We start from the raw sequence: 23,197 nt of genomic DNA, 5'->3' as shown, positions 1-23,197 counted from the left end.
ATGCCCAGAGGCCATGCCAAGGCCTGCCTGCCACCTCTCATCTGTTTCGTCTACTCTGAGCACCTAGGCTGCCAAGGATGGGGAGGGGTGGGAGGGGTGCAGACAGAGGCTACCGCTCTCTCACACAGTCTGGTCAATTTATTTTCAATCAAATGCATCCATCCAAGTGATTCGTCATAGCTTACACCGTTAAACACCCAAGCATCAACTATTGATCACTGACAGGGTTTCCTATTTTCACACTTGGACCAATGGGCCAGCCAGCATTATAGATCACCTTATATCTCTTTATTTATCTACGGGATATCTCACTCTCTCCACTTTGAGCCGTGCTTGACTGATGTGTCTCCTCCTGCAGCTGCAGAGGCGGCCCAGCCTGTGGCCACCGTCACACCTTCAGTGCTGAATGTCCAACAGGGCCAGCGGGCAGAGTTTCACTGCTCGGTGACTGGGAACCCTACACCTGCTGTTGAGTGGATTGGTAAGACCTGCCTGCTCTGGCTTGTCCATACAATATCCTGTTTTTTTGTTTGTTTGTTTGTTTTTTGTTTTTGTTTTTTTATTATTATTATTGTTAATTTGAGTGGACGTGACCATGGTGTGTGTGGATTGTCAAGTTTCAAGACAGTGAGAAAGGAGATCTTAATTTGGTCCTTAATTTTGGTCATTTCATATGTCAAAGCCTCTTTTTGTTTAATAATACACCAATAAGACAATTCTTTTCTTATTGCTAAGGTGATTTTGAGAAATCCAGATCAGAGTTCCTACACTGGGAAGATTTACGAAATCACAGATCTTAACGTACAGGTAGAAAATTCACCCTGCTGTATTATGTCCTTGCTGAAAGAGTGCAATTTTCATTACAGGAGGTCCAGGTAACAGATTGAGTCCCAGAGCCGTGGTGCGAGGAGGCGTTTTGACCTTCACAGCAGTGGACCAGGCTGACGAGGGAGAGTATACCTGCAAGGCCCTGAACACACATGGCGAGCACACGGCACGGGCCTCCCTCTACGTCCAGAGTATGTTGTCTGTGTGTGCCTGCAAGTTGTCCTCACATACATTCTCCCATCTCGCCATCAGTGCACAATGTATTTCTTGACAAGATTCATATTTAGTCTTGAGAAATCCTGGTGAAACATCATGCCAGTTGGGTAAGGTAATTCCACTTATTTTCAGTGTAGTTTTACCTGTTCTAGGAATTATCTAAAAAGCAAATCAGACAACTTAAAATATCTTGAAACAAGAATGAGGACACCAATTCCACTTGAAACAAGGACCTACCTTGGAAACAAGTGGAACTGTCCCCACCCCATAGGCCTATTTTCACTTGTTTGATGACAAATAAGGTCTTACCTACCTCTGTCATTTTGTTTAGATAGATAGATAGATAGATAGATAGATAGATAGATAGATAGATAGATAGATACTTTATTCATCCCGAAGGAAATTCGCAGTTTTTCAGCAATATCCACAGATTACAGATTAAATAAATAAAAAATAAAGAATAAGATCTAAGTATAACAGAATAAGATCTAAGTACAACAGAATAAGATCTAAGTACAACCCAGTGTGCAAAAAGCAATGTGCAAAAAAAAAAAAAAAAACGTGTGCATAGGTGTATAAAATGTGCATAGATGTAGGTCAATGTGCAAATTTAGAAGAAATATACAGTATACACAAATAATAAATAGCAGTAAGCAATATAAACACTATAAACAAGGAATATAAAAAAATAGAAATATGAACAATTTAAACAGAAGTATGTGAGTGATCACTAACATGTATATTTGGGGTCAGGGTCTAACCCAAGTGGCCTAGGCTCACAGCCCCAGGTTCAAGTCAGTCCACCAAGTCTTGAGGTCCATGAGGGTGACACCCTGAGGCTGTACTGCCGAGCTTCAGGATCACCCACCCCGAAGCTCACCTGGCTGAAAAACGGAGGGCAGATCCCCCCACAGGTGAGATAACACCCTCCAAGTCTGTGACTTTTGTGTGTCATTTTAGCATGGACTGATTAAAACTGTAACTAATGGATTTACATTCCTGTGTGCTATATTTGTATCTGGTATCTCGTGGTGTAACTGATGTTTGTTGGTATTTCATCACACTGTCAGGGCTTTTTTATTATAAATTTAATTTTTTTTTTTTTTTTTTTTTTTTTTTTTTTACAACTGTTTCAGTATTTTGACCATTTTTCCCTTTATTTTTCCCTCCCTTGTGTTTGTTTCTTCCCTTTTTTATCCCACCCTGTTTTTGTTGTTTGACGTTTGCTCAGGCCATTCCTTCTCACGGTTTCCATCAGTTTAAAAGCAACAGTCTCGATGTGTTACAGAGACGTATTGAGGAGCTGCAGGTCTGTCCATCTGTCCTGTGTCTGTCTGTCCCGTCTCTTAATTCCCACCCATTGTCCTCTACTGACCACGATGTTGTCAACTAAATGCATGAGCACATCGTGTCCTTTAATCACACATTGTAACCCCGAGTCAATTTACTACAGCAAGTAGCTGCTCACTAAGTTCCATTAGAGTGAAAGCCAAGTTGAAACCAACCAGTTAGGCCTGGTTGTTTTCTTAGTTTACTTATAGCATGCGGTACTTGTTTACATTTTGCGTTGTATGAATATCAATGTTCCATTGTCCTTCGTTTCGTAGCCGTCCCCATCACACCTCCCCTGTTTGTGATCTTAACACCCAGTTGATTCCCTTCATTCCATTGAGTGTATTAACAGGACTAAGAATACAGTAGGTACCGTAGGTGTTTCAGACATAGTTTGCTCCATGCCAGGTTCAGCCCTCTGCCCCCCGGGCCTGGGGTGGGGGGGGGGCTGGTTGTGTTCGTCTGGTCTCTGGTCTCTACACAGGGTTCCTCGGCCCGACAAGGGCTCCAGGGCCTGTTTAGTTCTGCCTCAGAGAGCCACTGCGTTGTGTCAGCCTTTCCCAGGGGGAGCTGGGCTCTGCCGTGCGACCACGCAGAAATTCTGTGTGCTCTAGCAAACGGGGTGCTTTGAAAACTCGTCAATGGGTTCAGACACACATTGAGCCAGGGCCCGCCTCGGCCACTGCTCGGTTTAGCCTCCCTCACGGTTGAATGGGCCGGAGCTAAGCAGCTTTGTCCGTGGATGCCCCAACACCCCCCGGATACAGTAATCCCTCCCAGGCCCTCCCCTCCAGATTCCCCTCCCCTCTGAGGTGTTTCCAAACTTTCCAAAAGCCCACTTTCAGCCTGGCTGGCCCAGGGCAGACTGTGATTGCCATGTGGGGAGGTGTACAAACAAGTCAGTAGTTAACTGGTCGTGAACCAGAAGCCCTTGAGATCCAAACTTATGAAATGCGAGTGTTGATGTATTTGTTTTGCTTGGTCGTCATATGGTTACTGAAGTGTATTTTTGAAGTAATTTTGTTGATTTCTAGAGTTACATACACTGGCTGGTAATTATTCTCAGCTTTGTCAAAGATTGTGCAAACAAACGGGTGTAGTGATAGTTGGTGCGCTGGGTGTACTAGTAATTGAATGTGAGGATTTCTGAGAAAGAAGTTGGTATGTTGTCCTACATATTTCAGTGGTTATTAGGTTGATAGATGGTCATACTGTACTTGCCAGGAAAGGAGGACGGTGTGCTCTATAAACATACGTATACTCTCCACTACACAACTGCAAACAAGTAAAAAGCTGCTTTGTAGTGCTTGTTGAGTAACATCAGCTCCAATCAACACCTCTCAATCTGTGTCGATTCTCTAACTGTCTTGATTTTTGCTGCCACTCATTAAATCATTTCAATATCCTTTGCCACTTATAAAGTAAAGGAAATAGTGTAGTTCATTTAATTTTCAACATTAATCATAATATAAATTCACTTTAACCAGTTAAAGCTTTCACACAAATCATAGTTGTCACCTTGTGCTTTGTACATGTACAAAGCACAATGCTGTAGGAATTACAAACAAACTTCCATTCCTTACAGACGTGAACTGCGGCAATAACAATTCCTGTCTCGTCATACAAATCTACCCCATAGTGCTTTTGTGTTTCTGTTACCTAGCGATCATTTAATGTCATGATGTCTGCAATGTCATATTTGTGTTGTGTCAAGAGAGACATTAGACAGGTAAGTGATATATTTCCAGTATAACTCTGTGTTGGTATGGTGTCAGTCTAAATGATATAATATCTCTGAAATGTAATTACACTGTAGATCATGATAGACGGTAGATGATGAGATTGGAAGTGGGTTTGATGTAATCACCTCACTCGGCGGTGTGTCCTCTCCAGGCACGGATGGAGCGCACTGACATTGGCACTCTGCTCATCCCGAATGTCAAGATGTCCGACTCAGGCACCTACATGTGCGTTGGCAGCAACAGCATTGGCTCAAATAGTGCTCCTATTAAGGTCACTGTTCTCAAAGGTGAGAGGCCACAAGCCTGTCCTCGTACTTGTCAGTCTGTTCACCTCAGCTGTCACTGATGATGCTGCTGTTGCTGTCATTTTCATTTTCTTGTGTCACACAGACCTTTTTCGCAGATGCCATTTTGACATGAAATAGCAGTATAAACACACTTTACTAATGACATTAATGAAGGCTGTGTCCCATTTAAGCGCTAACAGAACCACGGTCCTGCTGTTGTTCACAGAAAGGCTCACTGGAAAGGCTCTGCTACACTTAAATGCAATTACACCTTAACCCTCCAGTTACCTTCAATTTTTTTTTTATCAGTTGGGGTCAATTTTACCCCAGTAATTTAAACGATTATGATAAAAATTGTTCACCCAAGTTTATGTGTCAGGTACTTAATGTGTCTTGTTGACTACCTTAATAGCCCTTTAAATAAAACACAACCTCACCCACACACCAACCCTTATACATCACAGTTCTTGTGGGAATCATCTTTTCCCTCCTAAGTTTTTCGATGATTATAAATAACATCCTCAGAGTTATCCAAAGCAACTAAAGCTAATTTCTTAAACATTCTGTTCATCTAAAAACAGCCTGGGGTCACATTAGCCCAAAAGAAACACACGTGCACAAAATGTGGGCAGGACATTGAAAACATATCATCATGTTAATTTTATGTTTACTCAGTCCTCCCCGTTAAATTGGGAAAAGTTATTAAAAATGAATGAATGAATGATTCAGAAATGTTAAACATTGAATGGAGTCCAACTGACGCCGAAATAATTAGGAGGGTTAATTAATTTCATTGATAACACCTGTGTTTACCTTGTTATTTCATGTCAAAATCTACTGTGCTCTGCTTGTGTGTTGTTTATGTTAAGTTTGCAGTCTGCATGTGCATCTCCTTTGCAGGAAATCACCACGTTCTTTTGGCTTCTTTTGCAGTATGGTACATTTCCAAATCATAATGGGGTGTATGTGGTTGTGTTTGTGCAGCAGACCATGTCATCTCAGCCATCACCATCCAGCCTTCTATAGCTGATGTGCAGGAGGGCCAGAGTCTAGACCTCAACTGTTTTGCCCCTGGAAACCCTCCTCCCCCTGTCATCTGGACAAGAGCCAGCGGGCGCCTCTCCTCCAATCACCAGGTTGGGCAAATGCTCACTCATACATGCCTACACTGAAAAATACTCACACACTAATGTAATCATATTCATTAGGGATCAGTAACAATAATTATTATTATTCTATCAGGGTGTTAGTACATTATTGTTATAACTATTATGGAAAAGGAAAAGTATTAAAACAAATAAAAGTGCCACTATTGTTGGTCTTATACTGCTAATGCTATAAGTTAAGGAGAAGTGTTGACCTTTCCTGCTTGCTGTGAAGGTTTTGGGCAGTCAGCTGAGGATCCTGTCAGCCACTCCAGACGACTCAGGGGACTACATCTGTCGGGTGCAAGGCAACTCTGGAAACCATGGATCGCCTGTCCTCCAGGCCTCTGTCTCTGTGTCTGTCACCTCGTCCTCTTCACGTACGTTGGACAACACAACGGCTCTCAAATAGATGCTAGTCTGGATAAAGAATACTTTTATTTCTCTTATTGCCCTAGAATAGCAACTAAAAGTCGTTTTGGATATTTGTTTTTCTTTTCAGCTGTGTTTTATTGCATCCTACTCAAGGCTAGTCAACTTGATTAGACTTGTCAGACAGGCTTTTCTCACTAGTGAAATTACAGCCGATGGCAGTGCCAGTCAGGGGCTGGGAGGAACATACAAGTGACATGACGGCAGGGCAGCGCAGGGCAGCGCAGGGCAGCGCAGGGCAGGGGTGCTGTTCCCAGGCTAACACCGCCTCACATTATGAATGGCTTTTCCAGTTGTGCTTTCCAAGCCGGCCCGGTGTGACCTCACAGCGAATGGTTTTCCCCACTACTGTCCCATGATCTCATCCTCGTTCAATCCTTCCTGGACTTCAGCAATGTTTTGAGCTTTTTAGCCGCTGCTGGCTACATTGTTAAGTAATGTGTTACTTGGGGCTTATGTGAATAACAAGTCAGCTGAATGAAGTGAGATCAGTGAAGAAGATAATATTCAAATCCATCCGTACAGAGTCTAATATCTGCCTGTGTTGTGGAGCAGGTCTGCAGACACCCATCATCTCCATTGAACCACACAGCGCTGCGGTGCGCAATGGGGACTCGGCCAATTTCAGGTGCAGGGTGTACAGTGGAGCCCAGCCTGTCAGACTGGAGTGGAAGCTGTCCAGCAACCAGCCTCTGCCAGGTGAGGGCCAGGACCACACACTGTTTGTGATGAATGAGGCTGCTATCCAGAGAGAAAACACACAGATTTCATGATCCACCTCAGAAATTCTGCTTTGCATAAAAGTCTATCCCTCCTCCCATTTTCCATACCCTGTTGATTCTATTCAGAGTAACAGGGTGGCTGGAGCCTTATCCCAGAGTGCATTGGGAGAATGGCATGGTTGCCAGTTCATCGCAGACAAACACACTCATTCTCACATTCATTCAAAAGTCCCTTCATATGATGAATCATTTCCAATTCTTTGCTCAGTTATTCCCAAATCCACCCAACTTAGCATCTGCACTAAACCACCACCACTGTCATCCTCTAACTTGGGAGAAAGCCGCTCCTGCTGAAACAGATGTTTTGTGTTGGGTGTCCCAGTGCAAAAGTAGAATGTTGTATCCAGTTATCCAATTTTAGATGTGCTACCAGTCACTAGTTGTTTGAATTGTCATATTGGATTTCAGGGGTTTTTTTTTTCAGTGCTCAGTGCTCCTAAAACAAGAATTCCATTGAAATGCACTTCTTCAGCTTAAATAAGATCATGACCTTTGCTCTAGAGTTTCTATGAGAGAAAAAAAATGAATTCGAGTACATTAGGCTGCTCATGTGCATGTGATTTTCTTTAAATTCATGATGCCCTTAAACCTCCCATTTTTTTGACATCTTTAGAGCCCCCAAGAGAGGTTTCACACCCTAGACTGTGAAATGAGTTTAGCCTTGTGCCTGCAGCATCAACAGCAGATCTAATGTTTTGTTTGATTCTCTATCCTACAGATAATGTCAAAGTTGGCCCTGATGGTTCTGTTATTACCATTACCAATGCTCAGTCTAATAACCAAGGCGCCTACCGCTGCGTGGCAAGCAACCTGTTCGGCATCACCCAGAGCATTGTGTCTCTGATCGTCAGGGGTAAATCACATCAACTTACACTCACAGATCTGTTTCCGCAGTTCCAGGATACAACAAAATAGCCTGTGCTACCTAAATCGCATGCTACATTTTCATTGCCACACATCTTTTAAGTTCTCCAGTGCGCTCTTCTAATTGAAGGGCTCCCTCTAGTGGGAAAAACAAACATAAAGGCATAACAATATTTGGTGTCTGTGCCCTCAGAGGCCCCTGTGGCCACCGTCACCCCTCTTGGGCCTGTGCGGGTCAGGGTGGGTGAACCCATCAACCTGGAGTGCCAGGCGTCAGGAGAGCCACGCCCCTCAGTCACATGGCACAGGCTGGACAGCACCCGGAAGACCATGCTGAGCAGCCCTGTGCCCATGGAGTCAAATGCCGTCATGCAGGTACTGGTATATGGCACAGTATGGGCAGAGTATGTCAATAGAATAATTTATGTTGCCTGTTTACCTGGCACCAATGTCTCTGGTCTTGTTTTGTAGTTTTGCCTCTTTCCATGGCTATATAATCTATTTTCCCTCCCATGCAGATACTGGTGGCACGTCCAGAGGATAGTGGCACGTATGTGTGCACAGCACGCAACAATGAGGGCACCTCTGAGAACAGGGTGGAGGTAATTGTGGAGGGAAACTCAAGATTACCCACAGTGCCTAGAGCGTCGGTTCCAGAGCCCCTGATGGTTGTGGTGGAGGGTCAGACTGCAACACTACGCTGTGATGCCCATGGTAAGGAGCACCAAAAATAATCATTTTGCAGTAGGAATTCATTTGAACCATTTTCGTGCCTTGTCTTCTTAGTCTGCATATTTTGGATCACCATTCTAAAGATAATGTCAAAACACCTGTCACACACAGTTCACTCTTCATTTCTGTTGAAAGGAGTTAACATTTTTTAATTCAAATTAAAAATGCATTTGAAGATGAGCTGAAAACAGGATGTACACTTTGTTCTTCACTTCCCCTCTCTCTAGGCTTCCCTCCCCCTAAGATCACCTGGTCCAAACTGCGGGCTCCTCTGCCCTGGAGACACAAGGTGGTGAACAACAGCCTGGTGCTGCCCGGTGTTGGCCGCCAAGACTCTGGAGAGTACATCTGCAATGCCACCAACCACATGGGCACTACTGAGGTCACCATTATGCTTGATGTCGAGAGTAAGTTTCATAGAGGGACTGACCTCACTTCTTCTTCTTTGCTTCTTTCATCATTAGTAAAGGTTTTTGTTGAGTCTGTCACCCAAAAATCATCACAAATCATCCCGTGCTGTTTGCATAGCGCTGTATCATGATATCACAATCCTAAAATATTGATTCTCTCATGTGTCTCAGCGCCTCCCTATGCCACCTCCATGCCTGATGACGTGGCCGTGCGTGTTGGGGAGGTGATCAGGCTGCAGTGCCTGGCCCACGGCACTCCTCCTCTCACCTTCACATGGACCAAGTTGGATGGCAGCCTGCCCCCCAGGGCCCAGATTAATGGTGGGGATCTCCAAATCAACCTGGCCGCTGCCGAGGACGCCGGTAGCTACAAATGTGTGGCCAGCAACAAAGTGGGCAACAGTGAAGCAGTGGCTAAAGTCACAGTCAGATGTAAGTAAGGCTGGTAATGTGCAGTAATTGTCTGATGAAGACTGGATACACAATTCTTCTGTTAAACATTACAACATCAGGAAATTATGACTCAAGATATGAACATTATTCATATGTTTCTATTAGGCTTCACTGACCACTTTTCCTTACTCGTTCCCCTTGCAGCCCCCCTGGCAGTGCGTGTGTCCCCCCAGGTTGAGGTAAAAGCCCAGGGCAGTGCCGTGGAGTTCACCTGTTCAGCAGCAGGTGGCGTCGAAACCAAAATTGAATGGCTAAAGGAGGGAGGTGCCCTGCCACCTAACCACCATATCAAAGACGGGGTGCTGAGGTGAATCATACACACTGTGAGGTGTAAACTGTTGAATGCATGGATGAGGAATGTAAAGCAGCAGAATAGCTCACTGCTCTCTGTGCTGTTCTGCTGTTTCTCTGTAGGATTGAGAACCTTGAGCAGAGCAATGAAGGTGTTTACATCTGCAGAGCAAGCAGTGTGTATGGTCAGGCCCAAGACACTGCCAAGCTCACCATCCAAGGTCTGTTTCATGTGCTGCCATGTAATGCAAACACACATACTTAAAGGAACAGTTCACCCAAAATCATCTTTCCCCTTTTGCTACTGGAGTTCAAACTGCCAACATATTATATGTAAAAAAAAAAAAAAAAAAAAAAAAAAAAAAAAAGACATAATCCACACAGTTTCTCTGGGAACAATATCTATCTGCTAAGAATTTGTACTTTGTACAATTTAAGCTATTCCCATCTAAATTTTTGACAGTTCCACAGATTGCTCTAGTTGTAAATGGGGAAATATCTTTTGCACTGTGGATGAACTGTCCCTTAATTAAACCCTTCTATTCTGATGTATTCTAATCTGATGCCCTTCCTTACTTTTCTGCTCCTGATAGCCCTGCCAAAGGTGATGATCAATGTGCGTACATCAATTCAGACAGTGATGGTAGGGAACTCAGTGGAGTTTGAATGCCAGGCTGTCGGTGATCCTCAGCCCACAGTCAAATGGAGCAAAGTGGGCGGCTCTCTGCCCACACACATCATGGTGAAGGGCGGCATGCTGAGGATCGATCAGGTGACGGAGGCTGACGCCGGGCAGTACCGCTGCACTGCTACCAATGATGTAGGCTCGGTCCAGTCTCAGGTGGTCCTGAATGTCCAGTGTGAGTGCACAAGAGAAAATAGTGCTTTAACATTGTGAATCTGTGCAGTCTTGTCAGATCAGTGAAGCTCTTCCTGTTCTGGTCTAACTTTATGTTTTTGCTTGTTACCGTAGCACTTCCACAGATTGCTGCACTGCCTGAAACTAAGGAGGTGACAGTCGGCTCTGATGCTGTGTTGCCCTGCGTGGCTTCAGGATACCCTGTACCTGAGATCAAATGGTCCAAGGTAGCAAGACCTCTTCACTTCTGCAGTTTAATAAAACTTCATTTTCTACTTCTTTAGGAGCTGTCTTTATATTATCTAGTAGTATAACATATCAACTTTGCAGATACTAATAGTGATGAAATTCTTATAGTATGTCTGACCATAGCATACATCTGTCTTGGTTTCTGCATACAGCTGGGAACAGAGCTTCCACCTAAATGTTTCCAAGAGAGCAACGTGCTGAACATTCCAGGTGTCACCCATGACGATTCTGGGACGTACGTTTGCACCGCCTCCAACAAACAGGGCAAAGTGGAAGCCTTCACCACGCTTAGTGTACATGGTTAGTCCACTGAATGGATGCACATCTGACTCTACCAAAATACACAGTGAGAAGGGTTTCAAGTGTGAATGAAATGAAATTTCTGCATATTGCATGCATGTTTTATGCTGTAAAATTGCATATTTGTTCAGAGAGAGGGATGAGCAAAGGAAAGAAAAGGAGGTATCCTCATACTTGTATAGGTAGTTCCCAGTGTTTCCCAGTGGGGAGACTGAAATGTTGCACATTCAGTCTCTTTTTTAATCCTTTACCTGGAAAGTTTGATAGATGTGTGCACTTCTGTTCTCTAACTTCAGAGAGAGTGATGCCCTACTTTGCCCAGGAGCCCTTGTCCTACCTCACCTTGCCCACCATCAAGAATGCCTACAAGACTTTCAGCATCAAGATCAACTTCAGACCTGACAATGTTGATGGTAAAGAAATGCTTTGTTATATTTACCAGGACAGTTTCTTTGCACAGTGTTTTGTTTAGACTTTTTAAGTCTAGCTGAATGTTCAAGTGTAACTGTGTAACTGTATTTGAGTACAATGTTTGTGATATTTTCCAATGTATAATTCCACGTCTTTTGTCCCCTCCCCCTCACCTCTCCCTCTCACTCACGTGGTGGGAAGGTCTGATGTTGTACGCTGGTGAGTCTCAGTGCTTGAGAACCACAGTAACTCAAGACTGATGCAGGCTGTATAGCTTGGCGGGCTGCATTAAGACTTTTCCCATAATGCATCCAAAATGGAACTGTTTCACCAGCCGTCAGAGAGATGCGGAATGGTGGATGTTTTCATACAGGCTTGCCAGTCATCATTGCACAACCATTTGTATGAGTATGGCAATCATCAGCCTAATAATAACTCTGTATGAGGGATATGCAAACCTACTTTTACTTTTATTTTCACTCGATCCATCTCTACATAGATTGACAATCCTTGTGTCACAAAGATGGATCAGTGCAACGTTGTGGCACATATGTTTCCTTGTGTCTAAACATTTCTGCAGTTCTGAAAACAGTGATAGCTAAGACACTTGTAAAGACTTTTATGCTTTGTTTTAGACTATCTAGGTGACAAATAGGTGGGAATTTGCCACAGGGCATTACATTGAAAGGCATACGCATAAGAAAATCACAGGAAAATATTTGCAATTTATAATAATAATAAGTATTATCATTATTTCTGTGAGCGGCATCTGAGACTGTTTGATTATGTGGTGATGTAACAGACCCCACCTATATCTGCTAACAAACATAATGTATTATATTAATTTAATAATTAATAATTATTAAATTATATTATAAAATCTGACTCCGATATTATATCAGCAAGGAGATGGATTGTCTCAGTGTGTAATATGAATACTTACTGATTCATCATTTACTATAGTAAGAAAGGAAATCAACCATGTATGGCACATTTAAGCAATCCACGTTTTCTTGATCACTCCCTTTCAGAACTATCAGAGATGAAACAGATATACATGTTAGGAGGCATGTTACCAGGTTGCCCCAGCTTTGACCATTTCACCATGTGTTGCCTGTGTGGCCCATGTGAGCATGTGTTCCTGGCATGTGGGAGTAAAAACAGGCCTGGCAGTATGGATGCTACCAGTTGTCCCCGGCTCTGCCCAGTGATGTCCACACAGGATGGCAGGACATAACCTGGCTTTGGTTGGCTTTAATCTCGCCTCACCATAGCATGCCGCTTTACCTTTCAGCTTTCAGAGAGTTTTTACATCACGTGTGAGTGAGTACAATGGAAAACATGTCCATCTTAACAACTTGTTTACTCTCATATTTAGCCTTAAAGTATCTTGAGTGAATTTTTTTTTTTACCAGTGGGTAGAGATGAGTCCATTTATTTCAAATGCAGTTTAACTTGTTTAAAGAATTTTCTAGAGGGGGTCTTGAAACCAAGCAGAATAAGGTAGATTGCTATTATGAAAATTACCCTTGTGCGATGAAAATTCTAAAGTTGATATGCATTGGGAATAAGTGAAATTGTATCACCTAACCTGAATAGTTTTCATTTGTTTAAAGGAAAATAAAACTACATTAAATGATTTGTTAAGATGGACAGTGTAAGTATTTGCTAAAGTGTTTCAGCACCACATTCACTGTACCTGTTTGGTCATCCAGGTATGATCCTCTACAATGGCCAGCGGAGGACAACAGGAGCTGACTTCATCTCTCTGGGACTTGTGGGTGGCCGCTTGGAGTTCAGGTAAGTTTATACTGAACTTGAAAGTCCAAGAGTTCTTCTAATTGACTTGTGCTTAACAGGATAATCTACAACCGTCATTGGTGATGGTAGTGCTGATTTTAAAACATGTTGTCTCCTCTCAGGTTTGACGTGGGCTCTGGCATGGCCACCATTCGTGACCCCAACCCCATCAAACTGGGAGAGTTTCACACCGTTGAGCTGCACCGCAACCACACTCTGGGTTATATTGTTGTAGATGGAGGAGAACCTATCAATGGCAGCTCACAGGTACTCCTGCCAGACTTACATGTAAAGAGACTGGTTGACAATGAATTGGCTTCCACTTAACCCCCATTTACATGGTTTGAGCTTGTGAGCTCAATTATCAGCTCTGTACATTTTTAAAAAGATTAAAAACAAGGTCACTGTCATTTCAACTGCCACTCAGTTGCAGCTGATGAATTAATGCTAGTTACTATAGTCCGTAAATGCATATTTTCTTTCCTAAGGGCAAGTTCCAGGGGCTGGATCTGAATGAGGAGCTGTATATAGGTGGTTACCCCAACTACACACTCCTGGCCAAAACCGCTGGCATTAAGACTGGATTTGTTGGTAAGACATCACTCTTTTTATAACATGAAAATATTAGTTTTAATGGTGATATAAGATGGGAATAGTGTTTTATGTATGCAGAGTCTTGTTCTGATTGGATTTGGTACTATCCAGGCTGTATCCGTCAGCTGGTGATCCAAGGAGATGAAGTCATCTTCAAAGATCTTGACCGGAGCTCTACTGGCGTCTCTAACTGTCCCACCTGCAAAGATCATCCATGCCAGGTCAGTTGCAGAGTGACATGTTTGTGTGCCTTAAAATTGAACCAGTATCTATCCTATATTTTATCTTTGAGTAATAATGATGCCAGTATGCTCCGCCAACACCCATTTATTACACTCTGAAAGCCTTTCAATCACAGATTGAAAGCTGACAAAGATCAAGCATCCACAAAGGGACGTGTGTATTTCTATGTTTTTAATATATAATTTGTCCTTGGAAAACCAATTAATTTCTTCTATGTCCTTGTCCAGAATGGAGGGAGGTGTGAGGATTCAGACGCCAGCTTGTATAAGTGCAGCTGTCCCAGGGGATTCACTGGTAGCAACTGCCAGCACCACTCCTCCCTGCACTGTCACTCAGGTACAGTGCATGTGACCAACTGACCTTGACTTTGCTCTCACTGCCATCAGCGCTATCACTTTCATTACATGATAAGACTTGTGTTGTGCAATAATGTTAAACTGTGCCTTTTTGTTTGTGACCTTCCCCCCATCACAGAGGCCTGTGGCCCTGATGCCACCTGCATCAACCGCCCCAATGGCCTGGGCTACGACTGCCGCTGCCATCTGGGCAAGTCTGGAAACAAATGCATGGATGGTAAGGCACAAAACTACCTCAGTCTCCCCAGTCTGCACAGTTCCCAGTACTATTGTAATATGAAATAATCACAGTTAATAGTGTTCTAGACCACAACATCTAACAGGACATTCAGCTGATGCGTTTGCCTGCTCCTTCACCTTATCCCAGGGGAATTGGTAACCACTCCACTGTTTGATGGTGAAGAGTCATACATAGCCTACCCTCCCCTGACCAACATCCATGATGACCTGCGTGTTGAGCTGGAGTTCAAGCCGCTGGAGAGAGACGGTCTGATGTTCTTCTGTGGAGGGAAGAAGATGAAGGTGGAGGACTTTGTGGCCATTTCAATGGTGGATCGACATGTGGAGTTCAGATATGAGCTGGGCACAGGTAGGTTAGATACTAGCACACTGTATTCCACAAATGAAAACGGTAATGTTGAGCTCTGGTAGATTTATCCTCTACTACCATTGACTGATGCTGGTTTTCAGGCCAAGCAATCCTTCGCAGTCCAGAGCCAGTCTCTTTGGGCCAGTGGCACAGAGTTGTGGCAGAGCGGAACAAGAGGGCTGGCCACCTGAGAGTAGACCAGGGTCCAGTGGAGAGGAAGACATCTCCAGGAAAAGCCCAGGGTCTCAACATCCACACTCCCATGTACCTGGGAGGAGTCCCCAACTTGGACATCCTGCCTAAGCCGGCCAACGTCAGCGAAATGTTTGATGGCTGTATAGGAGAGGTGAGATCTCTCTGTTGAAAGGAAGGGAGGAAGTGTCTGCATGAAAGCGTCATATCCTTCAGAATAAACTGTTATTCATATGAATGGAACTGTCTCCTGCTTAGGTTTCCATCAACAACAAGAAGGTGGACCTGTCCTACAGCTTCATAGAAAGCAAAGCCATCCGCAAGTGCGTGGACAACAGTCCTTGTGACCGTCGGCCCTGCTTGAATGGTGGTCACTGTATGCCTAGTGCAGAGTATGAGTACCAGTGCCTCTGTAAGGATGGATTTGAAGGTGAGTGTTCTCTGTAGTACGTGGAACACAATAATCTGTTTTCAGGCATGATAAAAGCGTTAGCACCCAGTCAATTTGAGCTCTAACAGCTGCCTGGAATGTAACCTTGCAGGCGAGCGCTGTGAGGTGGTGAAAGACGTGTGCCAGAGCAACCTTCAGTGCCAGAATGGTGGCATCTGTGTCAACGGCCAGTGTGTGTGCACTGAAGGCCACACCGGGCCAAACTGTGAAGAAAGTAAGTGCTGACTGACAATGCAACCATTTATATTATCATTGAAGATTTTGTCAAATCAAAGCCAGAAAAAGTTCATGTGGGACAGTATGTTTTTTACGGTGTTTTCTGTTCATTTATAACAATATGCTTCCATTTAAAGGAAAACTTATGTTTTTATCATCATAACAGCTGTTAAGCTTTACATTACCCGCATGATGATTTCATGTGTTTGTTATAACTTTACACACAGGTGAGTTACACATCCTGTGAGATCCTAGCAGCCCTCTTCAAAGTCCATCTCCTCCTATAGGACACATGTTAGCTACCGCATACACCTGTATCCTGTCGACAAAAGCATTCACCATCAAAGCAGAGCCACTACGCAGACACACAGTCAGGATTTCGCCCATATGACTCACATTCTCCACAGTGTGAAGCCTCTCTAACATCAGACAGCTCATTCTTTGAGATGCCGCATTATGCTGAGTGCCGGCTGGGCTAATCCTAAGTGATGAAGTGTGTCTTACCCCTGCACTCTCATGGCTATATCCCGCACACACAGGCCAGGTCTCCAGCTTCTCCGAGGCCCTGTGGAATATGGAAGGTAGCGGGGCGAATGGTATAGTATCTCAATATTCACTCTGCCTGACACGACCGTGACTAACAGGGGCCCGTCTGACCTCGAGGGGCCCCATGCCCCCTCCAGCACCAACTCGACCCATCTACTGCCTAACACACATGCGCACATAAACCAAATGCACATGTATGTACTGGTGACTGAGTCTGCTACCCCCATGGAAACTTGGGGAATTCTACATCTATGCAAAATGTTAGTGGTGTAATAGAATGCGGTTGGGAGATTGAACTGATTTGTGTGCTATCAATTTAGGGCATATTTTTCTTTCTGGTCCACAGATGCTAGAAATGTAGAATTCCCCTTTTTTTCTTCTTCTTCTTGACCATCATGTCAAGTCCAGTAAAATAACTACTCACAACAACATGAAATCTTGTCTCTGTCTACGTCAAAACTGCTTGTCCGTACAAGGAAAAAAAAAACACAAACCACTTGTTTTCTCCTGAACTTAATGTAACAAAGCGAAAACATTAAATGTATTTAATGTAAACACATTTGATGGCAGCGCCGTGTTGTTACTAACAAGTGAAAATTGTCTTTTGGAAGCACATCATGATAGTTGTTTGGGTGAGCTGAGATTTCTTTGAGCATACACTGCACATTGTCCAGTATTTGTGCATGGAGCCGTGGTTTTGGTGAGTTCAGTGTCTGATGCCTATTGGAGTGAATTGTCAGTGTAGTGTGTAAGGAATGGCAAATATCTTGTACTACCTGTGTATTTGGTGAGGACTGTCAACAGAGTCTGGAGCCTGGTTTGGTTGGACTTGGTATGGATTTTCAGCACAGATATTAAATATAAAGTTGCCATACTTCAGTTTGCCTCTACGTTCCATCTGATCCATGGGTTCAGTGGAAGAACAGCTCATTTTGTCTTGTACAAATGCTCTAACCCAGCCTGCCTTACCAGGGTTTCTGCCACCCTATCACCACTGGAGGGCGCCATAACACTGAAGATCAAAGTTGTGCACACCCCTACATCGCAGGAATTATTTTAATGTTATTTTTATATTTCTTCAATATTATTTTTAGATTCACCATACCAGTATGCAGCTTATTTCCACAATGATGGATACATTGCACTACCCAAACCAGTCTTCCCCAGAAGGTAAGTGTATTGATGTTTATCAGCACTGACTGCATTACTCACTCACAGTGCTGGATTAAGACTTGATATAAAGTTATACTGATGGTCAAGTAGTTGTTTCTTTTTCTGTGTTTTAGTGCCCATGACTCTCCTGAGACCATTGAATTGGAGATCAACACCGGCTCCTCTGAGGGCCTGATCCTCTGGCAGGGAGTGGTAGGTCCTGGTCCTAGGCCTAGTCTTGGTCTTGATCCTAGTTCACAACAATAAGACTGGTCTTATCCCTGCTCTCAGAAATAAACCAGTGCCTGATTCTCACGTCCATCCCTTTCCCATCACCGTAACCTCCCTGCTTTTCAGCACCCCTACTGTAATCATCACCACTACCTGAATTATAGATTTCATCTGCAATGAATTGGTCCTCACTCACATTCTGGCATTATATAATGAGTCACTGTCAGTCTCACATGCACATGTCATTGATAATGCAGCACTGACAAGCACTGCATCTTGCACTGAATGTTTCACTGGCTACTGAACTGTATTCCTCACCGCACTGACTTGTTAATACTTGTGACACTGTGGCTGTGACATTGTTGGGCATGACCGCTGCAAGCCCTGACACCACTAAGTTAATGCATGTTGCTTCTCTAACTCGCCCTTCATTTTCCTCAGGAGACCAATGGCGCACGCCATTTGCGAAAGGTGCATGCTAGTAAAAAGGTACCCACCCATACACCAAAACACTCATCCTCTGCTGTGTTTTAAAGCATGTGCTTCCTAAGGATTGTAAGTTAACCCTAAGAACCACGTGTTTTGAAATGTGAAATGTTCTGGAAAAAGAAAGGTCACGTTTGTGAGGTATAGTGGCTACGACAGCTTCTCTTGTCACTGTTGTTTTGCATGGATGATTTTATGGCACATCTGGTATTAAGAAGGAGCCCATCTCAGCTATGACAGCATCTGGTACTGAAAAATACTGTACTATAGCTGACAATTTCCCTTGAGGTTACTTTAGTAGTATACTGTGATGCATATTGTTAGTTTTCATCAAGCAGGAGGACATTTGCACAGACATTTACTTCATTTGCCAACTAAATAACTTGACTTCCAGGAACTGGGAGAACAAGGTAAAGGCAAGGACTTCATCAGCCTTGGTTTACAGAACGGACACCTTGTTTTCAGGTGACTGAGCCCAGTGGACCCCCATAGTCCGCGTTCTTCACTTTACATAGACTGATCTTTTATACAGTGCTGTCAGTTGGCTCAGTAATAATGAACATGTGTACAATATCCAGTTACCAGCTGGGCAGTGGAGAGGCAGAAATCAAATCCCGGGAGCCAATCAATGACGGCCAATGGCATAAGGTCACCGCAGTCAGGTATGATAGCATATACTCTATACCCCTGTTTACACTGTTAAACACAGAACACAATAAGCAGTTTGAGTTGCCTTGATATATATTTGCATTATTTTGCTATTTTTCTTGAGTTATCAACTATTTTCCCCTCATGCTGTGTTGTGATTTATCTTTGTCAGTGTCTGTTCGGTTTTGTTGGACTCCTCATGTGTCTTTTTTTTCTTGCAGAACTGGAAAAGACGGATACATCCAGATAGATAAGGGCGCCACACGACACGGACAATCTAAAGGCAAAAGCCTCATGGTCAACACCAAAGGCAGCATATACCTCGGTGAGAGGATTTAAAGGAGCATTTCTTCCAAAAATAAAATATCCAGTCATTTATCTCTTCTCACCTGCATGCAAGTCAGAATTCTGCAGTTCTCAGCCTTCTCACAAAATATAGAAGTCAATGAGACTACATTTTTATAGCCCCAAAGTCAAGCATAAAAATGTCCCTTTCACTAAATAAAGACCACGCCAATATACAAATTCAAAATAGCTGATTGTGTGGTGGAGAACTGAGATGATGTACTGAAGGATTAAGGTGTGCTTAATTATTTTTTGTCAGGACATGGGATGGATTCGAGGCATGGTCTTTGTTCATGTACTTCATTATATTTATCCACAGCATAACTTAAGTGTTTTTTCCATTGATGATCCAAAAGTTCAATGTTTTTCATATTATCTCCTTTTTTTTTGCATACATTTTAGGTAGAAAGACAAAAAAAAGAGGAAGTTTATTACCAGTTGATTATTGTGTGTAAATGCCTTGGTGTGTGTGCCTCTGTGACAGGTGGAGCACCAGACATGGCTGCGCTGACAGGAGGGAAGTTTTCCACAGGAATGACAGGTTGCGTGAGGAACCTGTCGCTGATGAACGCCCGGCCGGGACAGCAGCCAGCCCAGGCCATCGACCTGCAGGCCCACGCGGCCCACGGCGTTAACGTGCAGCCATGCTCTTCGTAGATCGCAGCACGCACATCATACACACACGCACACACAAACACACCGACACACACACACCCAGAGACTATGGAGTGATGTCACGGTCACACACACTCACACAGCAGACACACACACAGAGAGACTGACACACATAGAGCCTGACACAAACTTGGTGCTTTGCTGCTACCAAAAAAAAAAAAAAAGAAAAAAAAAAACAAGAGAGAGAAAATCATGATGACTCAACAGGATATGATTCTCTGTGTGCATTAAAACCAAAAAAAGAAAGAAAAATTGAAATGATATTAACAAGTCTTCTCTTCCTCAGTGTTGTATTCTCGATGAAGGACTATTAACACAGGAGAACCAGTACAGTTTACATACTCCCAGCAGTAGCTTTAGCCATGAGAAGAGTAAGAGTAAAACATATTAGGCCTTCTACGATGGGTCAGATCCTATGGAGTTGGAGATGTTTTTACAGCACTGAATTTTTATTTATATACATATGAATATATATATATATTATATTTGTGGGGGAAAACATGCAAACTAACCATAACTGCTCTTCTACTTTCCTAGAGTTTATTCTGGGTTCTAATACTGTGTGTCCAGGGCTTTTTATAGGCCTAACTGTATTAATACTTGAAGACGTTTAGGCCTTCTTTCTTCACTTCTGTAGGGGAACCTTCTGCGCGAGCATGCAAACAGTCTTTTGCGTACTGTTGGGAGCGGAGCGCACACGGTCATGGCACATGCGGCTTCAAGACACAACTCAGGTCATCAAATTCAAATAATAAAAACAACAAATAGTCGAGACACTATTGCTTTAACTTGGCTGAAATGTTCCGTGAGTCCTACGTCACTCGGCTTCATAGCATGGTTGCCTCTTCTGTGTCTGTATTTGTTCTTTTTTTTTTTTTTAATAAAAAAGGAAAAAAAAAAATTTAAGAATCCTTGGTGCTAATGTCAGACATGAAGATTCAGCCCACGACCACATGGTTTCCTGTCCGTTTTCTGTCGCTGATGTTGTAGAGATGTAGAGGTGCTGTGCAGTGAACACGTTGCAGTAGATGAAGGATGCATCCACGTAAAAAAAAAAAAGAAGGATAAAATAGTGCCGCAGTTAAGCTGTAATTGGTTTGCATGGCATTTGAGGTTGATTTGATGATGATATGACATGATGTGTCGTCTCCGCAGCCTTATTTGATTGAGTAGATCTCAAAAGAAAAAAAAAAAGAAGTTTTAAGAACTGAAAAAAGGTGTAGTTTTTTTTTAAATGTTTGGTTGTTGATGAACTAGAATATTGTTTTATGTATAAACCTATCTGCCAGTCAGGTAACAATATCAGTATCAGTTGAGAATGTGTATGCCTGTTGGGTAAATTTGTTGGATTTGTGCGTCCCAGCCCCCTGCGTTTCTCCCAGTTCACTTCATGTGGTGTCTGAGGTGTGTGTGTGTGTGTGTGTGTGTGTGTGTGTGAGCGCGCATGTCTCATCATCCATATCCTCAGGAGTGTCAACGCAGAACTGCCTCAAGATGTTACTTTTTTCAGGTTTGGAAGCCTCAGTAACTCCACAGTAAGCTTTAGTAGCAGTCTGTTGTCGAACTCTGAAGGCTACACGGTTCTGTAAGCTGTTTTATCTCTAGAGGTAGATGCATCTGCAGCAGACAGTAGTTGGACACAGCTGGAGTAGGTTTTGGTAGTGTGAGAATGCAGTGGAAGCCTCCTGCAGGTGCTGTGACCAGTCGTGTCGCTCCAGTTAAAGCATGCTCGCCTGCCTTAGACGACCACAACACAAAACCAAGAACGGCACGTTCACTTTGGGGTTCACAGACCTTCCTCATTTTTTTGTAATGCTTAAAATATTTGTATTAATATTCTAAAAAATGAGCACTATCCTTTCACTTAGAGTCGCTTCATTTTTATTTATTTCTTTTGTTTCTTTTTGGGTTTATTTTTTTTTCTTCCCCTCCTTTACACTGCTTTTGTTTCCAGGCTTGATTCTGCTGTTTTAGAGCAATCACAGAAGCTTGCTATTTTTCTTCCCTCTGGTTATTGTGTATTGCCTCCCACATACCCCCTTGTTTTCCCTTCATGTTTGGCTTTGAATATGGCCTCGGCAAGTTCCTCTGAAATTCCCATGATCCTTCAGCCATCTCATGTAATATCCACGGAGTGTTCATCTGTGATTCCTGGCTGGAATTGCCATGTCAAACAGTTGGAAACTGGTCTTAGTTATTCACTTTGCTATAATTAAAAAAAAAAAAAGTCTTAGGCTGCAAATACAGTGAACAATGTATTTATCTACAGAGAATGGTGCCATCATGTTTGTTATAATGTGTGGTTGGTCAGGAGGATTGATTAAATCCAGCAGCCGATCCTGCAGTCCACATTTGGGAGACTAAAGCAGAGTGGGATGTATGTGTGCGCCTTGTTGGCCGCCTCTTGTGTATCTGCTCTAAAACTGGATTTTCATATATACACTGTACACAGCCCGTCTCCCAGTGCATAGCTACCAAGGCACTGCTACACAGCTTTCGATTGTGTTCAGGTCATCGCAAAATAAAGCATGGCTGCAAGCATCAACTGTATGTGATAGGTGCACTTTCAATGATGATGGAAATTTTGATTTCACCTTTTTGAAATTGTTCATATTTTTGTCTTTGTTTCACCTCTGAATGACAGACAAAAGATTATATCAAAGTTCAGCGAATGAAAGTGTACCAGATGAAATATTGTCCGTGTCAGAACAACTTGCTTGTGTTGCTGACTGTTACATTTCCAGTGTTGAAAGGACTCTCCCCCCTCCCTTGGTGTTTCTTAATTAAAAACAAAATTCATGTGCTATTTATTATCTCCTGAGTTTTTCTTTTTTTCCCACCACTGTATTGATGCAAGCTCTTTCTGGGTTTTGGGAGTGTTTCTTCACGCAGGGTGTTTTTTGCACTCAATCGACTTTATTGTCCCCATATCATCCATTGTATAGCCAAGCCTTAAGCATAGTCCCTGAGGAGAGGCTGGGGATGTGAAAGGATGATTATCCAGCCCATTGACAAAGCTAAGATCCAGTGTTCCCCAGCAGAAGTCACACCCAAATCAGATTTCTAAACTGAGTCCATCCTATGGCAATACCGGTCTCATTTTACCAGAAATTTAGGTGGTGCTTGTTTGTTTTTTCCCATTGTAAATAAGCATAACAATGGATGTAATTAAGTAATAACAACAGTGCCACCCAAGGCTATGTTATAGTAGCAAAGCAGTTAACAAACAAGAAGTTTAACCTGACAAGATCTGATTTTCCCAAAAGTTTTTGCTTTACTTAGCCTCAAAAATAAGAAAAAAACATTTTCCCCCATATACCATATCAGTAAATGTATTTTT

General features: G+C 43.0%; 1 protein-coding gene across 2 annotated transcripts in view; it reads left to right on the top strand.

The window, feature by feature from the left end:
• hspg2 (heparan sulfate proteoglycan 2) overlaps positions 1-22,663 on the top strand; it is a 93,833-nt gene extending 71,170 nt beyond the window's left edge. The window contains exons 46-82 of one of the 2 annotated variants that reach the window (XM_030055555.1): positions 359-481; positions 867-1,019; positions 1,798-1,958; positions 2,276-2,353; positions 4,270-4,405; positions 5,390-5,541; positions 5,786-5,930; positions 6,538-6,681; positions 7,483-7,617; positions 7,822-8,003; positions 8,147-8,342; positions 8,588-8,767; positions 8,942-9,202; positions 9,368-9,530; positions 9,638-9,735; positions 10,108-10,374; positions 10,488-10,600; positions 10,775-10,922; positions 11,219-11,335; positions 11,535-11,552; positions 13,049-13,133; positions 13,256-13,400; positions 13,622-13,724; positions 13,839-13,948; positions 14,198-14,306; positions 14,445-14,543; positions 14,694-14,915; positions 15,017-15,261; positions 15,366-15,537; positions 15,650-15,772; positions 17,415-17,490; positions 17,607-17,685; positions 18,145-18,192; positions 18,584-18,654; positions 18,768-18,851; positions 19,059-19,162; positions 19,667-22,663. In XM_030055555.1, coding sequence (XP_029911415.1) covers positions 359-481; positions 867-1,019; positions 1,798-1,958; positions 2,276-2,353; positions 4,270-4,405; positions 5,390-5,541; positions 5,786-5,930; positions 6,538-6,681; positions 7,483-7,617; positions 7,822-8,003; positions 8,147-8,342; positions 8,588-8,767; positions 8,942-9,202; positions 9,368-9,530; positions 9,638-9,735; positions 10,108-10,374; positions 10,488-10,600; positions 10,775-10,922; positions 11,219-11,335; positions 11,535-11,552; positions 13,049-13,133; positions 13,256-13,400; positions 13,622-13,724; positions 13,839-13,948; positions 14,198-14,306; positions 14,445-14,543; positions 14,694-14,915; positions 15,017-15,261; positions 15,366-15,537; positions 15,650-15,772; positions 17,415-17,490; positions 17,607-17,685; positions 18,145-18,192; positions 18,584-18,654; positions 18,768-18,851; positions 19,059-19,162; positions 19,667-19,839 — 5,018 coding nt within the window. In that variant the 3' untranslated portion in view covers positions 19,840-22,663. The remainder of the gene's footprint in view (positions 1-358; positions 482-866; positions 1,020-1,797; positions 1,959-2,275; positions 2,354-4,269; positions 4,406-5,389; positions 5,542-5,785; positions 5,931-6,537; positions 6,682-7,482; positions 7,618-7,821; positions 8,004-8,146; positions 8,343-8,587; positions 8,768-8,941; positions 9,203-9,367; positions 9,531-9,637; positions 9,736-10,107; positions 10,375-10,487; positions 10,601-10,774; positions 10,923-11,218; positions 11,336-11,534; positions 11,553-13,048; positions 13,134-13,255; positions 13,401-13,621; positions 13,725-13,838; positions 13,949-14,197; positions 14,307-14,444; positions 14,544-14,693; positions 14,916-15,016; positions 15,262-15,365; positions 15,538-15,649; positions 15,773-17,414; positions 17,491-17,606; positions 17,686-18,144; positions 18,193-18,583; positions 18,655-18,767; positions 18,852-19,058; positions 19,163-19,666) is intronic. The other variant, XM_030055556.1, reaches the window with a different exon arrangement.
• The last annotated feature ends 534 nt before the right edge of the window (positions 22,664-23,197 follow it).

Source organism: Myripristis murdjan, chromosome 7 (genome assembly GCF_902150065.1).
Source record: "Myripristis murdjan chromosome 7, fMyrMur1.1, whole genome shotgun sequence".
NCBI lineage: Eukaryota > Metazoa > Chordata > Actinopteri > Holocentriformes > Holocentridae > Myripristis > Myripristis murdjan.
This window is presented reverse-complemented; position numbering and strand designations above follow the sequence as displayed.